The sequence below is a fragment of the Morone saxatilis genome, unplaced genomic scaffold (genome assembly GCF_004916995.1).
Source record: "Morone saxatilis isolate NCDOM2014 unplaced genomic scaffold, NCSU_SB_2.0 Contig18, whole genome shotgun sequence".
Classification (NCBI taxonomy): domain Eukaryota; kingdom Metazoa; phylum Chordata; class Actinopteri; family Moronidae; genus Morone; species Morone saxatilis.
This window is the reverse complement of record NW_023339740.1, coordinates 6,224,761-6,251,449: the sequence shown is the minus strand read 5'-3', so window position 1 is coordinate 6,251,449 and position 26,689 is coordinate 6,224,761. Positions and strand designations below refer to the sequence as shown.

The 26,689-nt window shown below is 41.4% G+C and overlaps 3 protein-coding genes across 3 annotated transcripts in view; all 3 read left to right on the top strand.

Moving 5' to 3' along the window:
• The window catches only part of ccdc120 (coiled-coil domain containing 120), a 13,956-nt gene extending 3,742 nt beyond the window's left edge, over positions 1-10,214 (top strand). The window contains exons 2-11 of the mRNA XM_035661188.1: positions 2,811-2,969; positions 3,055-3,154; positions 3,841-3,971; positions 4,533-4,634; positions 4,726-4,846; positions 4,976-5,035; positions 5,375-5,528; positions 5,694-5,795; positions 6,134-7,171; positions 7,847-10,214. Coding sequence (XP_035517081.1) covers positions 3,106-3,154; positions 3,841-3,971; positions 4,533-4,634; positions 4,726-4,846; positions 4,976-5,035; positions 5,375-5,528; positions 5,694-5,795; positions 6,134-7,171; positions 7,847-7,943 — 1,854 coding nt within the window. The 5' untranslated portion in view covers positions 2,811-2,969; positions 3,055-3,105 and the 3' untranslated portion in view covers positions 7,944-10,214. The remainder of the gene's footprint in view (positions 1-2,810; positions 2,970-3,054; positions 3,155-3,840; positions 3,972-4,532; positions 4,635-4,725; positions 4,847-4,975; positions 5,036-5,374; positions 5,529-5,693; positions 5,796-6,133; positions 7,172-7,846) is intronic.
• Positions 10,215-11,696: 1,482 nt separating this feature from the next.
• LOC118328202 (SRSF protein kinase 3-like) lies at positions 11,697-19,992 on the top strand. The gene is made up of 15 exons (XM_035661823.1): positions 11,697-11,838; positions 13,278-13,582; positions 13,662-13,770; positions 13,889-13,976; positions 14,579-14,666; positions 14,916-15,022; positions 15,173-15,338; positions 15,517-15,542; positions 15,658-15,714; positions 17,172-17,538; positions 17,745-17,842; positions 18,774-18,881; positions 19,022-19,091; positions 19,174-19,266; positions 19,459-19,992. The coding sequence occupies exons 2-15, from the start codon at positions 13,351-13,353 to the stop codon at positions 19,641-19,643; spliced, it is 1,794 nt and encodes a 597-aa protein (XP_035517716.1). The 5' UTR covers positions 11,697-11,838; positions 13,278-13,350; the 3' UTR covers positions 19,644-19,992.
• A 421-nt stretch (positions 19,993-20,413) lies between these two features.
• On the top strand, positions 20,414-26,561 carry comtb (catechol-O-methyltransferase b). The gene is made up of 6 exons (XM_035661824.1): positions 20,414-20,564; positions 21,725-21,896; positions 25,497-25,614; positions 25,730-25,923; positions 26,016-26,147; positions 26,228-26,561. Coding segments are annotated over exons 1-6 (798 nt in total). The 5' UTR covers positions 20,414-20,562; the 3' UTR covers positions 26,408-26,561.
• The last annotated feature ends 128 nt before the right edge of the window (positions 26,562-26,689 follow it).

Genomic DNA, 26,689 nt, shown 5'->3' with positions numbered 1-26,689 from the left:
TGTACCAGCATACATACCCCCCCCCCCCTTACACATGCTAAGTCAACATGTGTTTGATGATGGCGTCGCGTTCGCATCTCTCCTACTCATTTCTCCTCTGATCCCTCCTTTGATGCCGCTCTCCGGGACTCTGTTGATCTGATTCTTCATTGTCCCGCCATCTCTCTCCCGCAGGCTTCTCTCTGGAATGTAACGCGGCCGCGTGTTGTTGTACCTGTACCTCTGCACGCATCTGTACGCCAGATGTTTAGGCAGTTAGCGCTTGACTTGAACCAGCAAGAGCACTGATCCTCTCAGGTGTGTTATTTGTTAGACTCAGCAGCGTTTAGAAGGCGACCTGTTGCAGTTGAGTGATTCGTTCTTGTCTTAAAGAGCCTATAACCCTGTAGCGCCTTGATGTGTGTTTGTGAGGGGGCGGTGTATTTAGTATGGTGGTATATTAAGTACTCACTGCTGTGGGGTTTTTGCTCTGCACTGTGTTGCAGTGATCTTATGTCAGAAATAACCATTAACTGCAAGCTCACTACTAAAATCTTCTTGTTTATTTCAAAGAAATGGCAACAGCTGTTGTTGGAAATCTGTCTACAGAAAGACCCATCAGTGTGCTACAAGAAGTACGTGTAAAAGACTGGATACACTGTAGGTAACAATGCAGTAAGACTCAACTGGAACCTGGTGTGCGACCTTTGCCGAGCAACACACAATTATGGGATAGCGGTAAATGCTAAAATATAGTGTGCAGCACACATCGGCTGTTTTGTGCAGCGTCATGTTATTTCACATACGTCAACTGATGCCAGGAGCACAGTGCAGACACGTACAGTAGCCAGGGTGTGACTTGAGCCAGCAAACTGACTGTAATGTCAGTTACACTGCAATATTTACTTGCTAACATTGGCTACAACAGTCACAGCCACCATTAGCCACTGGTCGTACTAGACCAAGGAAGGCTGTAGCAGTGTGTTGAACAGAACAAAGGTTGTTTGACTAAAACCTGTACCTTTTTAATTTCTAAGAGGAAGAGGTGCTTTTTCTTTCACTGAAGCACTGAAGTAGAGGGGTTGTTAGTTTTATGTAGAGATAAAGGACACTTTTTAGTGGGTGAAAAGGATTGCACCAAGTCTCCAAGCAAATGTTTTGGTTGCTGGACAAAGCCATTCTTAAGAGGCATGGCAGCCTTTTGGCACCAGTATTCAGCTGCCCAGCGACCATCCAGAGGAATAGCAAATGTCTGTCTGTCTTCTCTTCACTGCTTCTCTCAGTCGGCCTTACTGCTCAGCCTGGCTGTTCAACACAGTACCGACATGACACTGCCTTGTACATTCCCAGGTGGAAGTCCTCCACAGTACATTAGATTAACTTCAAATCTGATTATCACGGACTCAGTTTTGTGTAACAGGGTTCATGTGATGAGCTTTTGTCTGAGCGGCGGTCGTAACTCTGCCACTTGTTTGTGTGAAAGGCTCCTACTTGTCTGTCAATGGGAGGTCAAGCGTGCTGGGGGGTTTTCACACGTACAGGAGCAAACAGCAGTTACTGGTTCAGTTCCAGCGCTGGAGCAAACTCGGTACAAGTATTTCAACTATGTCCTCACACAAAGTGAGCCTCAATCTTTACGTTGTTTGAGTGAGGGAAAACAGAACCCTATGTCTTACTGACCCCCCAAAAAAGCGGAAAAGCTGGTGAGTTGTGTGCAGAGGTCTGAGACAGCTGCTCAGTAACTGATAGATAAATGTTTCCCTTTGAAAGATGTGATGCTGGCAGAAGCAGTCTTTGGACGGGTAATTTTGATTCAGCCCTCGAGGCCTTCCATCTAGATTTGTGGGTTGAATGGAGTCGTTTTATGATTTACTCGTCTGGCAAGATGCTTGTTTATGGCAGCGATTTGTGAGCGGCGTTGAATGAGAGGCTTTTGGCAGAAAGCGCTATCGCTATTTTTGGATGTCAAGTCTCTATTGGGTATTAGGGAAGAGGCTTTGTTTGTAATGAACCTCCATTATGTGGGGAGAAGTGCACATGAGAGGTTGCTCACTTGCTACAGTTGAGTGAAAGCAGCGTTTCTTGACTTATGTTGCTTTTCTTTTCTTTCTTTTTTTTTCAGTATTTAGGCAACAGATTTTTTTTTTCTTTCTCAACAGAACTATCTCAGATGATTGGATATGTAGAAGCTATAAAATATAGTCAACGCAATTTCATGCAAAGTAAATTTCATGTAAACCTTTATGACTGCAGCAAAGAGGAAACTCCAGTGAACATTGCTTTTGTGTTATTTATTCCATCACTTTGCTCCTGGCTCTATTCCTCTGGCTCCCTCTCTTTTCTACCAGTAGCTATTGAGCTTCTGAGGCATAAAACACACAGGGATTAGGGTTTCTCCCTCTCTGTTTCTGTCCATACATTATTAATGTTACTTTTCCTGTCTCGGTCTTCTTTCTCTTTGCAAATTAATTAGTTGCTAATTGTATCTGAGAGCTAATTTTAGTGAGTATTACTCACTTTCCAACTGCCTTAAGGTGGCTAAGTTACGATGAGACGTTTATTGAGCTTTTGATATTTTGTAAATGTATAAATCTGACTAAATGCACTTTTAAAATATGGCTGTATAAATGGTCAAATCTGGGATTATAGTGCTTTTAGTAAGGCTGTTGCTATCCTGGTGGTAGATTATTTTTACTGCATACAGTATGGCAGATTGACCTTCACCTTAATAAGTCTGATGATTTATGTATATTTTACAGTCATAAAAAACATTGCTCCACTATTCTCTTCTTTTTAAACTGTATTAGTAATATTTTTAACCGTTTTTCAAGGGTTCAGCTTTAGACACCTGAACAGAGGTGCAGTGGCTCCCCCTGATGGTACCTGGTGTAATCTGATCTAGGAGACACCCATGCTTATCTTCTGCTGACTTGCCTGAAATGCAACCATTGACTCTACACCTCAAGAAAACACATGGCTGATACTGCAAGGTTAGAGAGAGCAAAACATCTAAGCCCAAATATATTTTGTTGCTGCATCTCAGCAGCAGTTAAATCTCAGTTTCTTTTTCATCAGGTGAGGGCGTGGCTGGGAGCGTGAGTTGCAAAGTCCCCAGAATTACATCACATGGAGGTCAAAGGACATCTGATCACATCCATGGGTTTGGGGGCTCCTGGTGAGTAATAATGACTTCTCACAGTGTGAAGACACACACTTTCATGTCTAGACAAGCCTGACAGTTCAACAGAAGGAAAACAAAAGTGTTTTTCTCAAGGGAACATCCAGCTGAAAAAACAGCTGTATGTGTGAAGGCCTTTTGTTCACGTACTGTCACCACAGCTGTCAGATAATCTTATCAGAGCACTAAGTAACTGCGAGCAGACATCATATTGTTGTGAGACACAGACACAGAAAAGTAACCATAGTTTGAATCCTCGCGTCCTTCACCTTTTTATTCCAATGCTTTGGCATAAAATGTCCAGTCTTCTGTTGTTAAAGGAAAGTCATTTTCTCAATAATATCTCAAACGGGTCACAAACATATGAACTTGTGTTTTTTGGGGAAATCTTTTTTAGCCGTGGATGAATACACAGTTTAAGCAACAGGTCTGTGTGTATGTGGGACTTTCCATGTACAAGGTAATGAAGGAACATAACACCAAGTGCAACATTGTGGCTTATTGACATGTTTTTGGATGACACTGCACAGGAATAAGATACACCAGGCTTTAGATGCACAGACAATACTTGGCTTTGGGTCTTTTTGTGGGACAAGTTGACAATAAAAATGCTAGAATATTGCCAGCCTTTAACTTTAATTAAGATGTTTCTGAGGATGCATTACATGCGCTGTGCTGTGTAGATGTTCAAGGCTGCCAGGACAGCAAGCTGCAGGCTGAGAGGATTGCAGCGCTGCAAGAGAGGAAGCAGGCCCTGGAGGCTCTGCTCCACACCAGAGTGGGAGAGCTCAAACAAGTCTGTCTGCAGGAAGCAGTGAGTAGCTCTCCCTTCACTTTTAAAACACGTGGCTCACGGTACAACATTTTCACTCCATGCCCATAAAGTGTTTGTTGTGTTAATTGTTCCTACTGCGTTTTTACTAAAGATACTACTGTTAGCATATTTTGAACTGATTACATTTTAGATGCAGCTTATAAAGAATCATCAGTGGTATTTGTTTCTCATATAGAATGGGCAGCATATTCATATTTTCCTGACTGCTCCTGAGAACTTGTCAGCCCATCTTAATGAACCCACAGCTGCCTTAGCTTGTCATTAACAGCTGTTTAAAACATGTCATGTTTTCAGCTGGATGTATAGTGACTCACTGTGTTCTACCATTCACAAGTTGTCTGTTTTCAGTGTAGCTAATTTAGAAATCTGAAGCTCTACTTATTTGCCCAGTTATTCTGTTTCTGCTGTAGAGGTGAATTTTGAGGGTGGTTTTATTGAGACTTAAAGTAATCTCTTAAGTGGTATGGTTTTATGTAACACTTTGGAGCTCAGTGAGAAGATGGATTTTAGTTACTGGGGGCTAATGAATGTCCTCTGCAGGAGCTGACTGGGAAGTTGCCACGTGCTTTCCCCCTGGAGACAGGAGAGAAACCCCCACTGGTGCAGCGCAGATCTGGCCTGGCGCCCAACACCAAGGCGGAGGTAAGTCAACACCTTGAATATCAATTGTGTTTACGCAGCAGCTGTACCTCTATGTGTACTTGTGGTCTAACAAGCCTTTTCCCGGTTGCAGGATGAGGCTGCCCAAAGAAAGCAGATGAAAGCCATCTTCACTGGTACTCTGTACAGACACTCGGAAGCAGATCGAAATGTCCCAAATAGCAAGAGGACAGTTCATCGGGGGTGTCACACAGGTATTACTACAATGCATCGAAAACCTCACCTATGCTTATGCTTTATGCTTAAAACACACCTTTTTTAAATAGTTTTTATATCAAATTCCATGCTGCAACATGACCTGTGAATGGTTTGTTGTCTTCCAGAGGACACTGTCATGTCAGAGAGTACAAGCTCCATGTCAGATTCAACATCCCATGACAATGGTGAGTCAACCGAATACAAACAGTGACTTTCTACAGCTATCTCTGTCTCTGGTGGATATACTGCCTATCCATATTCATAAAGAGCTTAAGTGACGCAGTTGTAGGCAGGCAGGCAGCAGAATTAGCTCAGTGTATTTGCATCACATTCAAAATAAATCACTCACACTTAGTGGGTGGGAGACTCATTTGCACTTCTCGTGTTAAGACACCAAATAAGAATATGCAGTCACATCTCAGTTGTAAACCAAAAATAGCACACTTGTGGAATGAAAGTGATCAGTTGTTTGTCAGTGGACTTTAAATTACAAGATAATTTCTTTGTTTTTCTTCTTCCAAAAGAGTCTTCTCCCAGTGTGGCGGCTGACCAGCGCTCTCTGTCTCAGCCGCGGCTCACTGTGGGCAGCCCTGACCACAGAATCAGCAGGAAGCTGTCTCCAGTCGAGATTTATTACGAGATGAGGACGCGGCGCAACTCAGTCACAAGCTCTGTTAGGTACTTCTCTCAAAGTGACCTTATACTGCAAGCTGTGCAGTCTGTGTGATGTATCTGAGAGTGAACATTATGTGTGTATGTGTTTGCACGTAGAATCATGATTATTTTCATGTATGGGTGATACATGTTAAATACATCCATGTCTTCTTGTGTTTCTTCCCCCAGCCCAACTCACTCTTTACCAAGAAGTGCATCTAACGTTGAGGGTAGAAGTGTTCCAGCGACTCCTCTCTTGGCCCGAACTGCTCCAATCAGTGTTCACGTCAGGTAATCTGTGATACAGTGCTGCCTCTCTCTGATGCAAAATAGCTACAGCTCGCTCACACTGTGATAACTGTCTGTTTGGAAATGGCCTAATGACTTAGTTGAATGCAGACACAGAGTCAGGGTTGTAACAACGATTAGTGTCATATTTAGCTACCAGCAAGGGCTTGAGCTCAACGTTTGTTCTTTAAGCATAAAAACTGTTGCCCGTCTTAAGTGATTTTCTGTGAAATGCAGTTACACGGTTTTGATTAAAATAGCTTTCAGTCACTTTTCTTTATCCATAGTTGCTCCGAGTCCTCTCCTTTTGTAAGCTGTCGTTGTGCTTATTTCTGCTTTAGGTCGGATGCGTCGGGTGGTAACGGACTGAAGCAGTGGTCTGGCAGCCTGGATGTGCCCTATATGATTCCACTGGCACAGGAGGGCTCTTCTTCTGACCGCCGAAGCTGCCCTTACAGCTCCCGGGCCAGGCGCAGTAACAGCTCCGAGGCCCTGCTGGATAGGTCCAGCCTCCCTGACGATCCTGCTCCCAGAAACGGGATGCCCCCCCGAGGAGGACCCTACAAGAGCTCAGAGACACTGACTGATGGCAAACTGCGACACATTCATCTGGGCAGCCCTGAGAGACATGTGGATGGCTCTGTGGAGCAGGCCAAAATGCGTCTGTCCATGGGTGGCAGGGGGGCTGGTGGAGGCTACAATGAGCTCTTGATGGACTATATCTGGGGGAAACAGCAGAGGATGCAAGTGCAGCAGCACCTGTACCAGTCCACAGGCAGGATCTGGCAGGACATGTCCTCTCCCCGCTCCTCCACTGCGGCTGTGCCTCCCCATGCCAACGGCTTTTCCCATTCCCAGGTGCACCTCCCCAGTGCTGCGCCTCCTTTCAGCCCCATGGTCCTCAGAGGATCCGAAGCTGAGCTGCGCAGGGTCAAAGTCACCAGAACCAAATCTTGTGGACCCTTTATTCCTTTGCAGCAACATCCCCAGGATGCCATCCTGCTGTCAGCTTACGAGTCTCCTCTTCCGGCCTCTGGCACCACCACATCCTCCATCCCAAACCTGCACCCCTACCAAACCGAGTTATCCGGCCCCTCCTTCAGCCGCAGACCCCCACAGTTCTCTCTCCCAACCCCAGAGGACTCAACGCGCAGCTTGCATAAAGCCCTGGCTCTGGAAGGACTGAGGGACTGGTACCTGAGGAATGCCCTTGGCTATCCTCCTGCTGCCCCAAAGGGCCACGAGGCTGGGATCTCTCGCCTCTCACACCCCCACCCGCTGGTGCACCAGGCCCAGTCGGTTCAAGGTGAACCAGCCAACCTCCACAGATCTCAGATACCCCAGTCAGCCAGCTTCCATGGTCACCCGCTGCATGGAAGGTCAGTATTGCTTGCACTCTTTTACACCTGTGTGTCTATTAGTGTCAACAGGAAATAACCTTTTCTTTCATTATTACATTGTTTAGTGTTGTGACAATCACATTGCACTCAAAGCAGAAGAAATGTTTTATTATCACTTTAAGAGTTAGTTTTAGGAGCTATGTAAGAATACATTTAACTAAACGACAAATGCATGTTTTCAAATACAATCACTCACTCAGTATTTAGCACTGAGATTCGCTCAGCTGTCTTTCTCACTGGAAGTTGGCAGCAAGTCTTTCAGCACAGGATGGTGCTATTACTCTAGCTCTATTCCCAACCAATCCATCTATCATCCTGTGACTTGTTGTGGTTGTTTAATTTTGGTTTGTGTCTGTATTTTGTGAGGTCAGCATTATCTGCTGCTGTCTGCTTATGCCAGCGTCTAGGATGTCTCTTGATCAAAAAAAACACTTGCGTTTTCTCACTCACAGGCTTCCTATTACCTAAAATGACCCACGAGAGACAGCAGTCACATCTACACGTTACCATCCAAGGCTCTCTAAGCTCCTTTATATTCCCACCATGATCCATACTTTTTTATTTCAAGATGTATTCTCAGTGTGGTTTCTCCCCCTCCACATCCGGCTTCTTGTTTGTGAAGAACTGTATTGATTTGTCTTGCCTCCCCAACAGGTCGATGGAGTTCTCTCTATATCAGGAGACTCCTCATCCACAGATGCAAGAAGTGACCCCAAAGGAACCCAGTGCAGACCCAGGCACCCTAGTCTGAAGCAGCAGAACACACACGTACACACACACACACACTACATTATATCAGCAAAAACACTGTAGCCTCACACACACATTCACTCAGACTCACACAGTCGCACACGTACACAGACAAGTTGATACAATGTGACCTCAACAGCAAAGCAAAACATGGCGACCTCAGCAGAAAGAGACTGGAATAAATGACAAACTGTAGCTGTACAGTGTGAAAAAGCCTTGGCTAGTTCCCCGTGTTATAACTGATCCCGCCAGTATATGAACTTCAAACTCAGTGTTCTCGTGTGGATGTGCACTGGAGTTAACTAATAACAATATGGTCATGCTGTACTTAATATATCAATATTTCTGGTCCAACACAAGCAGTAAAATCCCTCCCAATAACCCTGAAATATCCCGAGATATACTTTTTTACAGAATATATACAACTCTAAATCACTATTTTGTATCTTCTGAGATATAAAGAACAGTTCTATTAAAGAGGTAATTTATTTCTCATTAGTTATGTGATATACAAAGATGTTATATGAGCTCACATCCTTTGAAAAGTATTAATACATGCCGGTGAATGTGTGTTTGTAAACTATATAAAACGCAAAAACATGCTTCAGTCTTCATCTGCTGTTAATTTCACAGCCATTTGTATTTTTCATCTTTAACAAACGAACTTGCCATGAACTGTAGCGTAGTGGTGTAGCGGACGGGAGTGCCTAAAAGTTTTAATATCAAAACTAAACCTTGGTTAGAAACCTTTAAAGTTCTTTCTAATAATCTGAAATGCTAGCATTAAGCCTTTGTGAGCTTAGTGTAATCAAAAACTGAAAGCAGTTCACGATGTCACTAAATTAGGTTATTTGGAATGATGTCATATATATTGTGATTTTTTTTTTTTTCGTTGTAGCTTTCTCTTTGCTGACCTTGACAGAATAATAACACAGATTCTAGGACAAATCTGAGGGCTGTTGAGACCTACTGTATGGCAGTAGCACATGACTGTATGACAAAAATATACTGTGCAGGATTTGAGTGTCATATGGAGCACTTTATGAACATCTTAAGCCTTAATTCCCTATAAAATTGTCTCCAAGAGAGATGACAGGCAGGCAGGTTTGACAGGGTTTATAATTGGGGGAAGAGTTAAGGAAAAGTGAGTTTTGTCAACCTCTACTGAAGGTCTGTCAGAGTGTTAGTCTGTATATAGTGTGGATTGTATTGGTGAGTTTCAAACTAATATTTTATTCCCGTACTAACAATGTAATTTTTAAACTAACGACATACTAAGTATTTAATCAGAATAATCTCCCCCACTCATTCCACCCCCAAGTGAGCACTATTTAATTGGTTGTAAAAAGTGAGGTTGGTGGTGTGAACAGAATAGGGCTGCTGCAGTTTTGAATGATGATGGTGTGAGCAGGTCTCATACCAGTAAATTTGTTAATGAGATTCATGCTGGCTGATTTTTGTATTTGTAATAATTTCAACTCATTTCATGTGCTTGCTTATGTGTTGTTTAAAAAAAAAAAGTTACTTTTTCTTTAAACTGGACTAGTTATGTGTCATATATTTCCAAGTTTGTCTCAACAGCATTCTGCAATGTAAACTTCAGAAAAAATTACAATATTACATGAAATCGTCAAGGAAGCAAGTATTTGTCTTAGTGTTAAACAGAAGTTAACATAATTTTGACTTTTTTTTTCCATCTCTGGACTCATTTGAATGTAAACTTTTTACGTTTGTCATAAGTGATGTTGTTTTCTACTCTATTGCGAACTGTAGCACACCGAATGTTACCTGGTTTCTTCTGCTGTCTGATGTGTTCACATCCTCTCAGTATCCAGCTTCATACAGCTTCTTCCAGCTGGTTTAAACCTGAAATCAAAGACCAAACTGCTGTGCACTGGGGGTCGTAAATGTATTTTTCATATAATGTACTCTGTAAGTTGAAGGTAAATGATATAAATTTAGCTCTGAAGAAAATTTATTCAAACTATATTATATTTATGAACCTATAACATTTTGTAGCTATCTACTGTAGCTCTTTCTCATCAGTGCGGGAATTGGTAATGTGTGTTCAAAACATTTCATTCAGCAGTGTGACGTGTTAATATTTGATTATTATTCTTTTTTTTTTTTTTTTAGATATTTAAGTGCAGCTGTTTTCTCTATCCCTCTCTTTATAACCAGGCCTGTGAAATAAGACTTATAGGCCCGCCCTATACTGTATGTATGAGATTGTGCATTCATTCTACTAAATAAAGTGTCATGTTGAAATCAACACAATGTGTCAGACTTGTAAGACATACAGTAACAGTGGATGTAGTGAAGTTTTGCTGAAGAAAAAAAGTTGTTTCTTTGTGTTTCTTTATTTTTTTTTTTTTAGTCCATTGTTATTTTTGTAAATAAAAAAATCTAAATGTTAAAGGAGAGGTTCACTATTTGTCAAGTCTGTCACACTGAAAACAGGTTTTGTTTGTTGAAACCATTCTTCATGTTTTCCATGTATTTCTAATGTAAGAGGTAAGAGATAGGAGACAAAATCCACAGTTCTCGATCTCCCACCGGCCTATTGAAAAAGGGTGGACTAATCCTTTAAAGGCCCTGCACACCCTCAGCTGTTTTCAGTTATTCTGGCTACTACCTTAATTCACCAAGAGCGATCCTTACTGTTTATCTGTTTATATTGTTGGCATGTGTTGCACCTTATTGATATTTTGTATGTGCACTCTACATTATAATGCAAAATGTCCCTCGGGAGACATAAAGTTTTATCATATCTTATTATATCTTATCTAAGCAGACATTTTGAATGGCAAAATAGCACAAGTATTATTAATAATGTTAATGATGGCTGTGTTGGGCAGGGCCCTGCAACCAGTGAGTGGAGTGTAGCATTTATTGATATTATTAATCAAACCTGTGGTTTTCTTGCAGTCAAAATATCAGCTGCAGTGTCCCTGGTTTGAGTCCAGCCAGGGAACTTTTTGCATCTCTCTACTGTAATAAATGCATAGAAAATATTATATATATATTTTTTTTTTTTGTGGGGGGGGGGATTACGTGATGTCACCAAACTTTATGCACTAGTGAAAATGATAAAGGTTGTCCCATAACAAGAGGTGCAACAAACTAACACTGTGAGGGCACTCTGCCATACAGTGGTGAGAAGTAATCAGTAAAAGGATCAAGGTTGTGAAGTGTCTTTAGTCCATTCTGTAGTCCCTCAATGAAAAAGTCTTGTTATAATCTCAGAGGTACTGAGGTAAAACGTGTTTATATTGTAACCATTAGGCCTATTTTTCTACACATAAGGAAGTAAATATATTGACCTTCTGTGTTATGGTATTTTTTAAGCTTCCTGTATTACCACAATTCTTACATAGGGACCTGTAGTACATCTAAAACCTATGGAAACCCATTTCTGCCAATGTGACAGAAAAAAAATTATTTTGAGATTTCATTATTTTGAGATACTAAGTCAGAATAATGAGAAAGTTTATTCTTTTGACATAGTCATTATTTTGAGACGCTAAGTCAATACTTTGGGAAAGTTTCTCATCATATTGACTTACAGAATCCTTTTTTCCCATTACATTGGCGGAAATGGGCTTCCAAAAAAACCCTGTAATTGGATAACAGGAAAGTCATAGATAAAATAATAAATAGATAACATAGACAGAGAGAATGAGCTCTTTGCCACCTCTGGAAATAGCACTGGTTGCTCCATAGTGATGAATGTGAGAACAGCAGCAGCAGCAGCAGCAGCAGCTATTCCTGGACCTGAGTGTTTTTCACACAGAGCAGAGCGAGGCGCAGAGCGAGGCGCAGAGCACGCGGGCTGTGAGACTCTGCTGTGCTCGTGCCGCGTTACAAATATTAAAGTGGATCTATCACACACAGGGGTAAGTAGGCTCCTCCTCTGGCGTTGTTGAGCATTTATTAGGCTCGCGGAGTTTTTGTACTACAAAGTGTCATCGTTAAGACCAGCAACATGTACTTATTTAGTCCAGCACTGGAAAAAACGAGACTTCCTGCAGGAATCTTCAGAATAAAACTGTTTCATTTGATTGTGCTGCGGGGTCGAAAAGTAACAGAGCAGGTCAATGGATATAAGTATGCTCACTAAAAAACAGGTTAAAGATTTATCCAGTATGGAGTCAGTAAAGCACTGACGCAATGGTGGCTTAACTTGACCCAGTGTACAAAATACATTTTATAAAACTAGATACTTAACTACCAGACTAGACTAGACTTTTTTTTTTACAGCAGCCATTTTGACTATATAGCCAATAGTTGGCTGAACACAGGTGTTAACAGTGATACTAATGAAGGTGGTGTTCCATTCAGGTCAAACAGAGTCAGAGTGCTGCTATTGTGCATGTTGCTCTCACTGGAAAGGTTCTGCTACACTAAATGGAACAGGGCCTTAATTAACAACATTGATAACACCTGTGTTGTAGCCAGCTGTTTCATGTCAGAATGGCTGGGGCTAAAAAGGTCTGTTGTTGCAGTTGTGCCAGTTGTGTCTCCATAGGCCGGCCCAGCCAATAGTTTTGTTTCTGTATTTCCACTAACCCATTTTAAATATCCAACAGCAGGAGAAAAAATGGGACATGTGGCAATGTTTTAAAAAATTTTTGCCTGTCAAGCTGAGAATAGTCAAACAAAGTTGTGTACACATCAGTTAAGTGCATTTTGGTTGTACGCTATACACTGTATTAATATATGACAGCCTCTCTAAGGTTTTATCAAGCAAACCAAGACACACATTTCAGACTTTTATTTTGAAGTAACAGTAATACCTGGCATTTTTTAATTTAATGTCAGATGAGTGGATCTCTTGTACACATCAGTAGGCCTACCTCTTGACATTACCATAACAACATGTGTACTACCACACAAAAATAAGCCCACTTTAGCACTTACTGAGTTGTCTGTAAAGGCGCCATTTTTCTGATCACTTTACCGTCCTAACAAAATAATTCCTCCGGCCAGATATCCCTTGAAAGAGCATGAATTAACTCGAATTGCCAGCCTTTCATGTTCTGTGGCGCCCACACTGTAGTCGTCCATGCAAAATCAGGAAGAGTTCAGTTGCAGCTGGGCCAGTGTCAGGAGCTATTTACGTTGACATGCCATTCATCCAGCTAAAAATAAACATACACATTCACTGGCCCATTTGAAATGTCATCGCAAACAGCCTCCTACAACCAGTGACTAAAAGCCCAGACAAGCTGCCGGAGACAAATGGATAGTGAACTTCTGTTTCGGAGATCCAAGCATGATCCCTTTGAACTCCTTCCATTTTTTTTTTGAGTATGCACGTGCATTTTTCTTGTAGCTTTCTCCCTGAGTGCTGCTGTCATCTGGGCCCGTCTTCAGCTGTGCTCAAACTCATCAGGCTCCAGATAAAGATGTCATCTTCATACGCTGCTGCTATATCAGCCCTTCTTTCAGCCAGCTCCCAGAATCAGCCTGTCAAACCCAGCCCTCACCCCTCCCCAGACGCAGCAGGGAGTCCTAAACCTTCCCCCCTGCCCAGTAAATCTGCCCTCTGCCCTCCAGCTGCACAGATACAGCCTCATTCCCCGGAGCCTCTGGGATCTTATGATGAGCAACAGGAGAACCCTGCGGACTATGGCATTGGTAGGCAGCACTCCAACACCAAATTCCAACGCACTGGTTGAGATATCTTCTGTGATGCAGGCGGTACGTTGTGTTGCAGGTGGTTACTACCATGTAGAGATTGGAGAGATTTTCGTTGACCGTTACCAAGTGGTTAAAAAGCTGGGATGGGGCCACTTCTCTACTGTATGGCTCTGCTGGGACATAGAGTAAGTACGGGTTTGACATTTTGACTTTTTGTATATATAACATAATAACATAATATAGTGATTACATAATATGATGTAAACATAATAGTAGCTAACTGCCATAATTGTTTGCATGCAGGAAGAGGCGTTTTGTGGCTCTGAAGGTGGTGAAGAGTGCTCAGACATTCACAGAGACGGCACTGGATGAGATCAAACTTCTGAAATGTGTCAGTGTGACCACACTGGTTCTTTTTAAGATGGAATAGTTTTGTAGTACTCTTGCAATACACAAGTAGCAGACTTGTAATTCATAACATGTAAAAGTGTCAGGTGAACACAAAGAAAAAAACTGTCTTCAGTGTGGTGGTTGTGGAGCAGAAAGGTTCACTAATAAGTGAGACTGATAATGTGGCTGAAAATGCAATTTCTGATGTCATTTACTCTAATAAGAGACCAGTTTGGGCTGAAACGAAAGGGGGAGAAGATGATCAGAAAGTGTGATAGTTTTATTGGAGATGAGGGGGGAAATAATGCACCATATACACTGTGTGTGTGTGAGAGAGAGAAAGACAGGGTATAGAGTATTTAGAATTACTAAATGAATATGTGAGAGCACAAGTATTGTGATACTATTGTGTTTTGGGCTCTCTGGCAGGTCTCAGTCTCTCAATGTGCCTTAAATTATTCTCATTAAATCAAAATATTTGCCATGTTATTGTATTTACTAGATGTTAGTAAGTCATTTGTGTGTACAGAGTGATTGCCTTTATCATTTTTGCACATTTACATTTTTATTGATAGCGTAATATGTTCACTATATGACCATCAGGTAAGGGACATGGACCCTAAAGATCCAAAACGTGAGAGAGTGGTGCACCTCATTGAGGACTTCAGGATCACTGGAGCAACCGGAGAGCGTATCCTTTACAGAGATGTATGATATAATCACCTACTCTGTAACTTGTGGAGCAAGTATGGCTTTTCTATCAAGTATTGTTCTTATGTTTATATGTGTGCTGTACACAGACAAACGGATGGCACCATGACAACAGCCTTATACCATAGTGGTATGACTTAAAGACAATAAGATTGTGTCGTCTTTACTTTAAAAAAATCCAAATTCTCAGATTGTACTGTATGAAACAAGGTCCTTAATTGGTTACCAGACGTGTGCATGGTTCTGGAGGTGCTGGGCCACCAGCTGCTGAGGTGGATCATCAAATCCAACTACACTGGCCTCCCCCTGCCCTGCGTTAAGAGCATCATCAGACAGGTGCTGTGCAACCCTTTATTCCATCTTAAATCATCCTCCCTGTCTTTCACCACTGACTGAGTTTTCTTTTTGAACAGATTGTCTTCTATTTCTGCCCCTCATTGACATGCAGTGCAGTGACAGTGACTGTATTTCCACTCCTTATCACAGGTTCTGCAGGGTTTAGATTACTTGCACACTAAATGCAAGATTATCCACACAGACATCAAGCCAGAAAACATCCTGCTGAGAGTGGACGAGGTTTACATTCAGAAACTGGCGGCCAACACCAAGCTGTGGCAGCTGCCAGTGTCCTCTGCTTTCACCAGCTCCTCAGGTTAGTGAGGCTGCATTGGCAATCACATGTATGTCTAGGTGCAGTTACAGAGGAACTTGTGAGTACCACGTTGATGGAGGTTTCCAAGAAAAGAAAAATGTTTGCTGTGGTTTCCTTTCCCCCTCATTTTTACATTTTGTTCATCTTATTCCCTGCTGGTGTATTCACTTCCTGCCAGTGAACACGAGCTCCAGAGAAAAACAGGTGTGCAACTTGAATTTTTTTTACTTCTGTTTATTATTTTTCCTTCATTTTACTAGGACATTCATATTTTGGTAATTGCATTATGACCTTTGAATTTCTGTTATGACTTCCTAAGAATTTGTCCAGCTTGTTGGGAAGGCTGACTGGAGTTTTCCACACTCTTGGGGAGTGGGTAAGATAGATGTTGTGTTTGGATTTTGCACTTGAGCCACATAATTGCATCTTGAACATCTACAGTCTGCAGCCCACTATAGGACATCAAAGTATAAAAAGGCAGGGCATCAGACTTGCTCCAACTGACTTTGTCAGATTGCAGTCCTAGACGTACACACTGCAACAGGATTTCATTCCACTTCACACACTTATGTGAGCAACACAACTCATTTTCACAAACATATCGAGCAAAAAGCCTGTCTGTCTAACCAGAAAAGCAAGCCACAAAGTAGTATTTTTTGGGGTTCCCAGGTGGTCATAATGTTATGGCTGATTGGTGTAGTAGGTGTACACTATACCCATTCTGCTCTATTTTTCTTGCTGTCACACTCTGACCCTAAAGAGACAAAGAATAACCCTTAACAATATTGTACAGATTGCAACTTAATGTAACACTCTTTTTAGGAAGCAGTTTTCCGGTTTCTTTCTGCATTGGAGTCAAGATATGTGAAGAGGAGATTTCTAGGGTAAAAAACAAGAAATACTAGTACTGGACAGCTCTTATATCTCATAATAAACAAGCATCTATAGCTTTTAAACATTGTGAATACATATCGCCATGTAAACTAAAGGCATTCTAATTCTACAGAAACCCTACAGTGTGCTTTGGATCATTTTTGAAGGAGACTTGGATTAAAACCTTTTATTGAGACACTTTTTTACCCATGGAATGAGCCCTTCACAAGCTGGAATAAGCTCAGTATACCTAAAGTAATCAAAGAGCACCTGTATGTGATCACTATTAAGACCCAGCAGCGCTTCTCCTCCATTGTCTTCAGGTATCTATAACTATCACAATAGGAGACCAGAGATAGAGATACTGAAATAATCCTTGATTATATTTTGCATGCTGACATGTGCTTGTGTTGAATCTCTGCTCAAATTTGCTGTCTTGTCCTTGTGCTATTGTTGTGTCACTAACAGGCTCCTGTTCCCGATCAAAGGGATGGGATGAGTCAAGTGGGGGGAGGTGGGGTGGAAGTGCTTGATGTAGACCTCTGTAGGAGGACACAACTGCAGATTTTGATGTCCTTCCAACAACCTCTGTTGTGGTTTCAGTATATCTTGTTGTTAGCAACTCACTGTTTTACAACATGTAAAGTAACAGGGTCACAATGTATTGTTGAGATATTAATACATGGATTACATGGACTCTACAGATATGATACCTTATGGTACATATGATACAGTATGCATAAAAAGCACAACATTTTATTTGTCTGTAACACATTAGATATTAAACACCATAGAGTACGTAATGCCTCTTTAATATGTTAAATGTTTCTTGATGCTACCATTCGGGGGCACATAGTATCTTTAATTTGAATGATTTGCTTCACTTTCAAAATACATCTCAAACACTTTTGAGATGAGTTGTTTTACTGACCTCTGACTCAACCGATTGCACCCCTGCAGTCCAGCAAGGTCTCCAGGAGCCCAATTAAGCGACTGACGAGGAAAGACAGGAGTCGACGAGGACAGGAGGTTGCATCTGACCACCATCAAAAAGATAAACTTCACGTGTCGTTCTCTGATGTCCCTGCTCCCTCTAGCACCTCTAGCTCCACACGTCACTCTAAGCTCACAGGGCCTAAGCTCTTGTTAAGGAGGCGCACCCTGCTGTTTGAAGACGGAGTGGACTCGGTTCCACACAGCCACAGAGACTCCATCTGCCCGTGGCTGGACCTCAACACAGATGCACCTGTCTCTGGCTCTAGATCAGTGTTATTACATCAGACTGCAGACAAAGAGCCGCCTCCACCTTCACCATCCTCCCCTCACGGTCCGTATAATGACATTTTAATTTTTTGTTCCTCTTCCTGTGAGAAGTAATTTTTTACAGTTTGGCAAAAATCTACCTTTTGTTAGCGTGTTTACTTGAGCTAATATTCACATAGTATGTTTGTATATAGATTACCTAGAATCAGTACACTCGAAGTTTATCCTAGTCTGATTTTCTTCGCTGTCACATTCGTTTATGTATTTTAGGTGTCAGTGATTCGGATGTACTTCTGGACCTTCTAAAGCCCCAGAATGCCGATAAAATCTTTATCAAGATTGCAGACCTGGGCAATGCCTGCTGGGTGGTGAGTGATTAGTTAACAAGCAAACAAAAGTACATACCTCCTCCATTCCTTCATAATCAATAATTAGTTTGAAATGTTTAGTTTGGGTTTATTTTTGTACTGAAATACACACAGTGAGATCATGCGGAGAAAAACTACTTTGTAAAAAAGCAAAAAAATCATAATTGCAGTTGTTCTCAGGTTTATCATAATATACTATATACCAAACTCAGTGAAAAGTGGTAAGAAAAATCTAAATGATATATAAATCTGTTCAGCAGGAAATGGGTTGGGCCTGTTAGTCAAGTTAATCAAGGAGTCCTGGGTACAAAAAGACATTTTGTTTCTACACCTCGCAGTTCACAGTCATGAAGCACATTGTGAGGTGTTTTATAACTGACCACATGTCTAGTTTATAAAATACCCTCAACCCATATTTTTTACTGAATTGAATGCAACAGGTGTTTTCTGTAGAACACAGTACTAAAGCCATATTTACCATGCCCTCTGGTGAAAAACACAGCTGCCATATGTTCCCAGTGAGACAAGGCTGATTTGAAATGTAGCTTGAGAGGGACATACAGTGTAATGTGCATTTCAGTGCTACCCAGTGGTGGTGGTTATGCTTCTCATTTCATTTGGCAGATCAGGGAAAGAGAGCATGCTGTTATTTTCTCAGATGACAGTTTAACAATTCTTTTAGCCAGCTAGTGACACAGTTTCATACATCAATATCGAACATCTTTTGGATGGATTCTCATTAAATTTAAAACATTAAAACATTCATGGTCCCCAGAGGACGAATCCTACTAACTTTGTTGATCCGCAGACTTTTCATCTGGTCAATTATTGAGATAATATCCCATACCAACGTCATTTTGGAGATAATCATAGTCATAGATGCAGGTCATTAAATAGTGGAACATTAAAATCTCATCTCTCCTGTTGTCAGCACAAACACTTCACCGAGGACATCCAGACGTGTCAGTACCGCTCTGTGGAGGTTCTGATCGGCGCTGACTACGACACACCGGCCGACATCTGGAGCACCGCGTGCATGGTGAGCCGAGCTCCTGCATGGACTTTTTTTTCTGTTTTTGAAAATATGTGCCTTATTTCACCTTTGTAATGTTTCATTCCAGCATTGCCATTTCCAAACTTGTCACAGCCATGTTTTGTGTTCCTCTTTATGTACTGTAGGCTTTTGAGCTGGCCACAGGGGACTATCTGTTCGACCCCCAAGCAGGAGCCACATTCTCCCGCGAGGAAGGTTTGTGATGTTCACTATATCCCTTCTGTCCTTGATTAAACTAAATGTGCTTATAATGCAGTATCTGCCTATGTTCTCTCAGATCACATTGCCCACATCATTGAGCTCCTGGGAACCCTTCCATCCCAGTTTGCCCTCTCTGGGAGAAATGCCAAACAATACTTCAACCGTAAAGGTAAAATGTACTGAATTATTACAAACAAACACTTAAATGCACACTTGCTCACCATAAAGCAAAAAGTCCCTGCATTACTTTCATTAGGTGTGAGATAAATTAAAAAACTTTGTTCATTTCTTTGCAAAAACTGTATTTAATAAATAAAAGTAGACAAAATCGTAAAATCAGTCTACTTCTTACCCTGTGCAGGACAACTGCGACACATCTCAAAGCTGAAGCCATGGAGCTTGTTTGAGATCCTGCTGGATAAGTACGAGTGGCCGCGCGAGGAAGCCGTCCAGTTCAGCTCATTCCTCCTGACCATGTTGGAGCTGCTGCCAGAGAAAAGAGCCACAGCTGCCCAGTGTCTAAAACACCCATGGATCACCTCCTAGACATACCAGCTCTGTGTGGTTCAGAGCCCAGTGGACTAGCTCTCTGTTCAGGAGCAGGCTCGGACTGACTCAGACAGGCTCGGACATCTGACATGGGCTCAGACAGCTGTGGGATATACAGTAGTAGTCTGGTGCTGGCATCATGAGCACAGCTTTCATAAATATTTATTAGCCTAAGTAAGAGCATTTTCCCATTTGGGTTGCTGTGTCTTTTAGTATTTTAGGGGAAGGCACAGCAATGACAGAGAGGTTTTGTCCTACTGGAAAACTGCCATGAGACATGATCACAATGTTCAATTATTTCAATAATAAACTGATGTAAGAATGTTTTTTTTTTGAGAAAGGTAAATCAAGACCTCACCTTGAAGAAATGCTTGTTCAAGAACTGAAAAAGGTAGTTGTAAACCAGTCTGAGGTATGAGATGGATTTATTCACAAAGCACTCAGAAATGTCAACTTGAAGGATTACCCTGATGACTCACCTCAGAAAATAATTTTATTATCAAAAACAACAAACTGTAAAAGTGACCTAATTTTAGCAGAAAAAGCTAAAAATGTAATCAAAATGGAAATGAGATAGTCACTACTACTACTGCTTGCAACAGCACTCAGTTAACCCTAAGATATCATTAAATGCCAAAGAGAAATGATTACCTCCTGTTTACCATTCCTGTGTGCAGGTGTGTGTGTTTGTGTGTGTGTGAGAGAGTGTGTGAGTGTGTGCATGTGACTGTAGTGTCTGTTGTGCATTCCTTGCATGCCCACATTCAGCTCCAAGAGGGGGATGGAAGGAAGAAGAGGGAGGAGTTAGTCTCATGTCAACGCAGGCATATTATGTCCGGCTGTTAGAAAACTCACAGATTTCCTTCTAGCAGCGAGAGGAGGTGAGAAGAGGACAGGGAGCGCTGCCTGCCCACACATGTAAGTCTTATATTCAGTTAGTTTTTAATGAGAGACTCTTTAAGAATGCATGAGGTGTTTCTTATGCCTAACAAGTGTTTGTTCCTGTGTTGCTCAAGGGAGACGTGCCTCAGTTTGGTTTTAATTCCTGTTTTGGACTGAAAGTGTGTGCGCACATAGTATTATGAAATTGGCGAGAACAAAGATAGGATATAGTGATACTTGTCAGTCAAGCCTTTTTCACAACAAATAATGTATTTTATCTTCAATAATGGTTTGGATATTTTGATCATTATTATATCCCTATTCTCCCTGTTCTTTTATTTAAAAACTTTTTAATGGCATGATTTGCATATAGATTAAATTCTGTTAGACAGTATGCACGGCATGTAACCTGCACAATTGTCTCTCTGCACTATGCTAAAATATGTAAGTGTGTGTTTATCAAGCCATGCCAAAACTATTCTGCATTTCTGTTTCTGAATCTCGGCTGTGTGTACATTAGGATGAAGCCAAAGTAAAGGTTAAAGCCCCAGTGCTCTGCCTTTTGTGACACAGCTCTTAAACCCCAGCCAGTTGCCATGCAACTCAAACTCCAAATCAAAAGGAATTACCTCAACCACCCCTGGTCTTTCACAGTTGCATTATGAGTGCAAGGTAATGCCGTTTCCAGCGAAGCCCTCCACTGCTTTCCCAAAGAAGGAGCCCTTGTTTAGGATTCTGGCTGCGCTTTTCTCCTCCTTTTTGCTCTGTTTTTTCCAATTCATCAGTGCTTGAGATATCTTAACAGACTAATTGCTTCTGAGAGTGGGAAAGCTGCACACAAAGCACCATGTTGTGTTTACCAGCGGTTATTGCAGTTGATATTAAATGATATCCTACAGTGATATCATCACATTGAGGTGTATGCGTGTATGTGTGTGTTTGTATGTGTGCAGCTTGGACCTGGCAGCAGCAGCTGATAATGGAGACAAGAGTAGTAACTGTATTGTACACTGCATAGCAAACACCCATCTCATTAGCCCTACACAAAGGGAGAGGTAGAGTGAGGAGAGATATGAGGGCTTTCATTTATCTTATGCAGATGTGTTGTTATTGCACTGTGGTTCATTTATCATAGCCTCCTCCCATAATGCAGCACCATGCTGAATTGATGTTCATGCTCTCTGTCTTGGTTGCAGGATGTGGCTTACTCTTCTTTACAGTTGTACTGGTGGAGCAGCTCTTCTGTATGCTCTGTACAGATGGGTGATCCCAGCTGCCGTGCAGTATCATGGAGGATTGGCGCTCATTTGGCATGATGTCATTGTGGAGCGGATGCTGGACACACTGACCCAGTCCACGCGTCCTCAGGTGGGCCCTCAGTATACAGTATTCACCTCTTACAAAAGCAGCTCCAACACACTAATGACCAGATTGGTGTGATGTAGTCTGAAAGAAGAGGATACGGAGTTATGATGAGAGTTATGAAGAGAGGAAGGCCGTCAGAAAACAGGACTTTGTAAATAAGTAGACACATACACACTGTAGGTCAAATGTCAATACCACTGTGCATATGTGCCTTATGTTGAACATTGTAAAGGTAGTTCAGATAAACTGAGCATGTTTATGAATGCTCTAACACAAACTGACCTTTAATGATTTATACCTAAACAACACTATGAGTCTACAGCCAGTGCTCGCAGCTCTGTGAGGCTGTACTTGGGCACAGTGGTGCTTTGAGCTGAATGCTAATCTCAGCATGTTAACATGCTCAGTATGCCAATGCTAACTGTTCATATTCAGCAGGTATGTTTACCGTGTTCACCACCTTTATTTAGAATGTAAGAGGCTGATGGGAATGTGATTAGTTTTGCAGGTATTTTATTATAGAAGGAAGTATCAGAAAAATAGCCTAATGGTTAGAGGTCAAAGCCAACAGGCTTCATTATCTGTTGAACATGAATGTCTACAATATGTCATGGCAATCCATAAAGCCATGTTGCTAGTATGACTAAAAATTATGATGTTTTTTTTCTCAATACATGACTGTAATATTGTAATACTGTGTGTTCTACTGAAAAACTCAATTCCATTTTCACACAGTTTCTAATCAGATTTAATCCAGGTTTACACAGCTTCTAAGAAAACAAGTCAGGTGCAGATCAGGAATAGATTTAAATGAAACAATAGACCTTTCACAGGTATGACTAATACCATTCAAAATAGCTGCATTCAATTTAGGTGTCCCATTGCCCTACCATTGTTTACGCTGCTTCACTGGGACACCTTACTGTAACAGAGCCATCGTTAATGTTATTAGTTACACCTCTGCTTTGCCTGTTATGACAAGCCAAAAACCTTTAACATACTGATGTGCAATAAATTATCTATAGACCTTCTTCACAGCAACCATTTTGATATGAAATAGTAGGGTAAACACAGGTGCTTCCAATGATACTAATTAAAGTTCTGTTCCCTTTAGGTCAAACAGAGTCAGGGTGCTGCTATTGTGCATGTTGGCTCACTGGAAAGTCCCTCTGGGATTTCGCAGGCTTTTTGGAATTATTGCCGCCTAAAATGCCTGATTGACGGTGGCCTGCTATGATCAGTGAAACTCGCTGGAAACTATGAAGATTGGTCAATTTTTTGTAAAAGTTGTGGTGATAGGACAGAATTGCAAGGTCACACAGACTGCTAAAGTAGCTACTCAAAAACTTCAAGTTAAATTGAGCATTTTATATCTGTCAGCGAACAGCACTGAAATTGATCCATTTCATTGTGTCATTGGTCTCATACATACACTAACATATATAAACTATAAACGGGAGAGACAGACAGCACATATGATTTTTATTCACTTGACAATAAAGCCTTTCACATTAGACCCACCCAGAATGTGACACAAATATATACACTAGGTATGCATGCAAAGATACAAATGTGTGAATTTTCTTTCTGAGAAGAGCTCCTTCTTTTCTTTGTGCTAATTAATTAGGGCTGATGCTTCTTCATCTGTCTCTAGTAAAAGCACAAACAAATGTGTTCGGCCCTGTTGTCTTTTAATCGTATGTTCACCATATAACTAAATGATAATAAGATAACAGCAGAACCTTTAAAAACCTTAACTTTCCATTTGATAATCGGACTTGTAGGCAGGGTTTCCAAGAGCCAATACCCAGAAGCAAACATTTTATTAGGAACCAAATGTCAGTACTGCACAGTTTGCCATGAAATAGTTTTCTATTGCGTGTGTGTGTATTTAGATTTCTAGATGTAAGGCAGGATGTAGCTCAGAGGTCAGAGTTGAGGACAGGGAAGTTGCTGTTTTGAATCCCTGTAATGACTGGGAACTGTTAGAAGCTCTAAAGGCCCTGCACAGCCATACAGTTTTATTCTGGTTGATTAGGCCAAGTTAGGATAAGTTTGACAGTGTGCTGTGGTGAATCTCTGTGTACACCAAAGTATCAGGTGCAAGTTTTCCTGCGATAACAAGTGCAACAAAACTCAGTCAAGTCTGTTCTGCACGTATCCACAAAGTCCAAAGAGTAGGTCAGACTGCATAAGAGAAAGCACGTATCGTGGATGTGTAGGGACTGTAGACTTTGAGAGTGTTTCTGTAAATTAAAGTGCTGACCAATGCTAAATGCAACACCCTCACTACCTCACCGGAAACCTGATGGTGGACTGTATTGAAATTTATTGAGCCTTAGGAAAGGGTTGTGATCTAAGACAGCCAGAGTCAGACCCAAATGCAAACAGTCAAATGTAGTTAACAGACACTTGTTTAGCAAGCAAAGCTCAGTATAATCTGTAGGTAAACAGTGAATCAGCGACTGTTAGGCAAAAGAACAAACAGACTGACAACTGGCTAAAAGGCATCTGTCTATCCTTTTTGAGAAGGTGCTGCCTATACAGTATATATGGGCTGCTTAATGTGTTAACAAGAAGCTGTTGTGCAGGAGGCTAGCAGGTCACTGTCAGCTGATAGGAACCAGGTGTTCAAGAGCAGAAAACATGCTGAGGGTAGACTAGTAAGTAAAATAAATACACATATGCCTTATATTATATGTCAACACATGATATACACAGACAGGATATTGCCTCTCCCTGATTCTGTCCAAAACTGCTCCAAAACTACAGGCCTCTTGAAATCTGGCCCGCAGCACCTTAGGCGTAACTGGACAATAACAAAAACATATTTTCTCAGGCTTCCTATATTTTATTAATACTTTTTGCTAAGATTTACATCCAAAAAACTGTGTCCAGCTTTGTTTTGACACCGTGTAGACCACAAATGTATTCAGTAATGCCTCAGTACCTTCATGGACAAGAAAACAAACAAATCTATGAAACATGTAAAAATGTTTGATGTAATGCTTGTTAATGGAATTAAACAAAAAAACTTGCCCATCCATCCATCAAAGCACATTTTGCCTCAAGTGCAGTCTTTGATTTAAAGGTAGCTGTGTGCACATCCACACAAACCTTAGTGGGCCGGGAGCTGGATACCAAACATCAGAGCAAGTGCAGAGGTAGCCACACATTTCTCATGACATTATGACATCGACCGGTCTTCTTTAGGCAAAAACACACATAAAGGAAGAGAAACGGAGCATCTTTGTCTGAAGTTTTTAGGTATTTTACTGCAGAAAACCAGTTGTGGTTTGTTTGGCCAGCAGGGTTAAGGGTGACTGTTGAGACGCAAAAGGTTTATAGAAAATTGTTTCTCCTAATACTATTCTGTGAAATCTTCTTATTAAAATCCCAATTATAAGAATTTAAAGAGCATGAAGATAGATAAAAACAGAGAGCTGTTACTTAAATATGGCGTCACAACCTTTTATGTATGCTTATTAAGAATCTATAAAAGCATTTGAAAATGAGTAATTAATGACTAATGAGTTTGTTTGTGACACCATTTATAAAACTGTCCTACTGTAAAGTGGTGCTGTCTTTTTTCCCTCCCCTCAGCGGCTCCTGAGTGCAGTACAGAAGAACGCCACTAGAGGAGACCCTCGCAGCGTGGTCAAAGCCATCGATCAGTTCTGCAGAAACAAAGAGTGGGCCATGAACGTGGGGGATGAGAAAGGTCCAGATTTCTCATTAAACATCTATGTGCTTTCATGTGTAAAATCATTTCCTTACTTGACCCAATTGTATGCTTCTTTTTATCTTTCATTTATTCTTATTATTTTTTGCCACAGGGTGCATTCTTGACTCAGTGGTGTCTGAAGTAAACCCAGCCACTGTGTTGGAGCTGGGAACCTACTGTGGCTACTCCACAGTGCGGATCGCCAGCCTGCTTCCCCCCCACGCCAAGCTCATCACTCTTGAATTTAACCCAGACTTTGCTGCAATTGCTCGTCAAGTCATTGCTTGGGCAGGACTAGAGGAAAAGGTAAAACCGAATGTCCCCACACAAACTGCAATACAATGATGTACATACTGTAGTGTGTACAGGTCAAAAGACGGCATGTTTCTTCTTTCTAGGTGCAGTTAGTTGAAGGAGCATCTGGTGACTGGATCCCCAAAATGAAGGAGCAGTTTGGGGTGAAAACATTGGATTTGGTTTTCCTGGATCACTGGAAGGATCGATACCTTCCTGACACAAAACTGATGGAGGCACGTCTGTTATGCTCCTTTTATCTACTGATCAAATTCTTTATTTTTCTGCTATGACACTCTCTTTGCTTTTTATTCAGGAGTGCGGCCTCCTCCGGAAAGGCAGCGTCCTGCTGGCAGACAACGTCATCTGCCCCGGAACTCCAGACTACCTGGAATATGTCCGCAGCAGCCCACGATATGAAAGCCAGTACTTCAAATCTCACCTGGAGTACACCAAAGTGGAGGATGGCTTGGAGAAGTCTGTCTTTTTAGGGTAGTTTCTAAGAAAAGTGTCATGTTTTACACAGGTACTAGTAAACCAGACCTCTGTCTCACTGAGCAGACTCAAAATCATTTAAATCTGTTTTTCTAATAATACACCATAGAGTGCGTTAACTTGAAATTAAAAGAGATTTGTGATTAAAGAAAAAGAAATAATTTGTGTTGTGTGCTTTATTTTTTCAACACCACATGATGAAGTCTTGATGCACTCTTTATCTATACTGGTACAGTAGGCGGCGGTAGTGATACTATGTTCAACCATCTAATTGACAGATGAA

Bases quoted from the DNA above. Each gene is read 5' to 3' on its own strand.
- LOC118328202 (XM_035661823.1), top strand. From the start codon at position 13,351: ATGTCATCTTCATACGCTGCTGCTATATCAGCCCTTCTTTCAGCCAGC. The intron at 15,023-15,172 runs GTGCTGTGCAAC...TCCTTATCACAG, and splicing joins TTAAGAGCATCATCAGACAG to GTTCTGCAGGGTTTAGATTA. The intron at 19,267-19,458 runs GTAAAATGTACT...TACCCTGTGCAG, and splicing joins ACAATACTTCAACCGTAAAG to GACAACTGCGACACATCTCA.
- comtb (XM_035661824.1), top strand. The intron at 21,897-25,496 runs GTGGGCCCTCAG...CCCTCCCCTCAG, and splicing joins CCCAGTCCACGCGTCCTCAG to CGGCTCCTGAGTGCAGTACA. The intron at 25,924-26,015 runs GTAAAACCGAAT...TCTTCTTTCTAG, and splicing joins GGGCAGGACTAGAGGAAAAG to GTGCAGTTAGTTGAAGGAGC.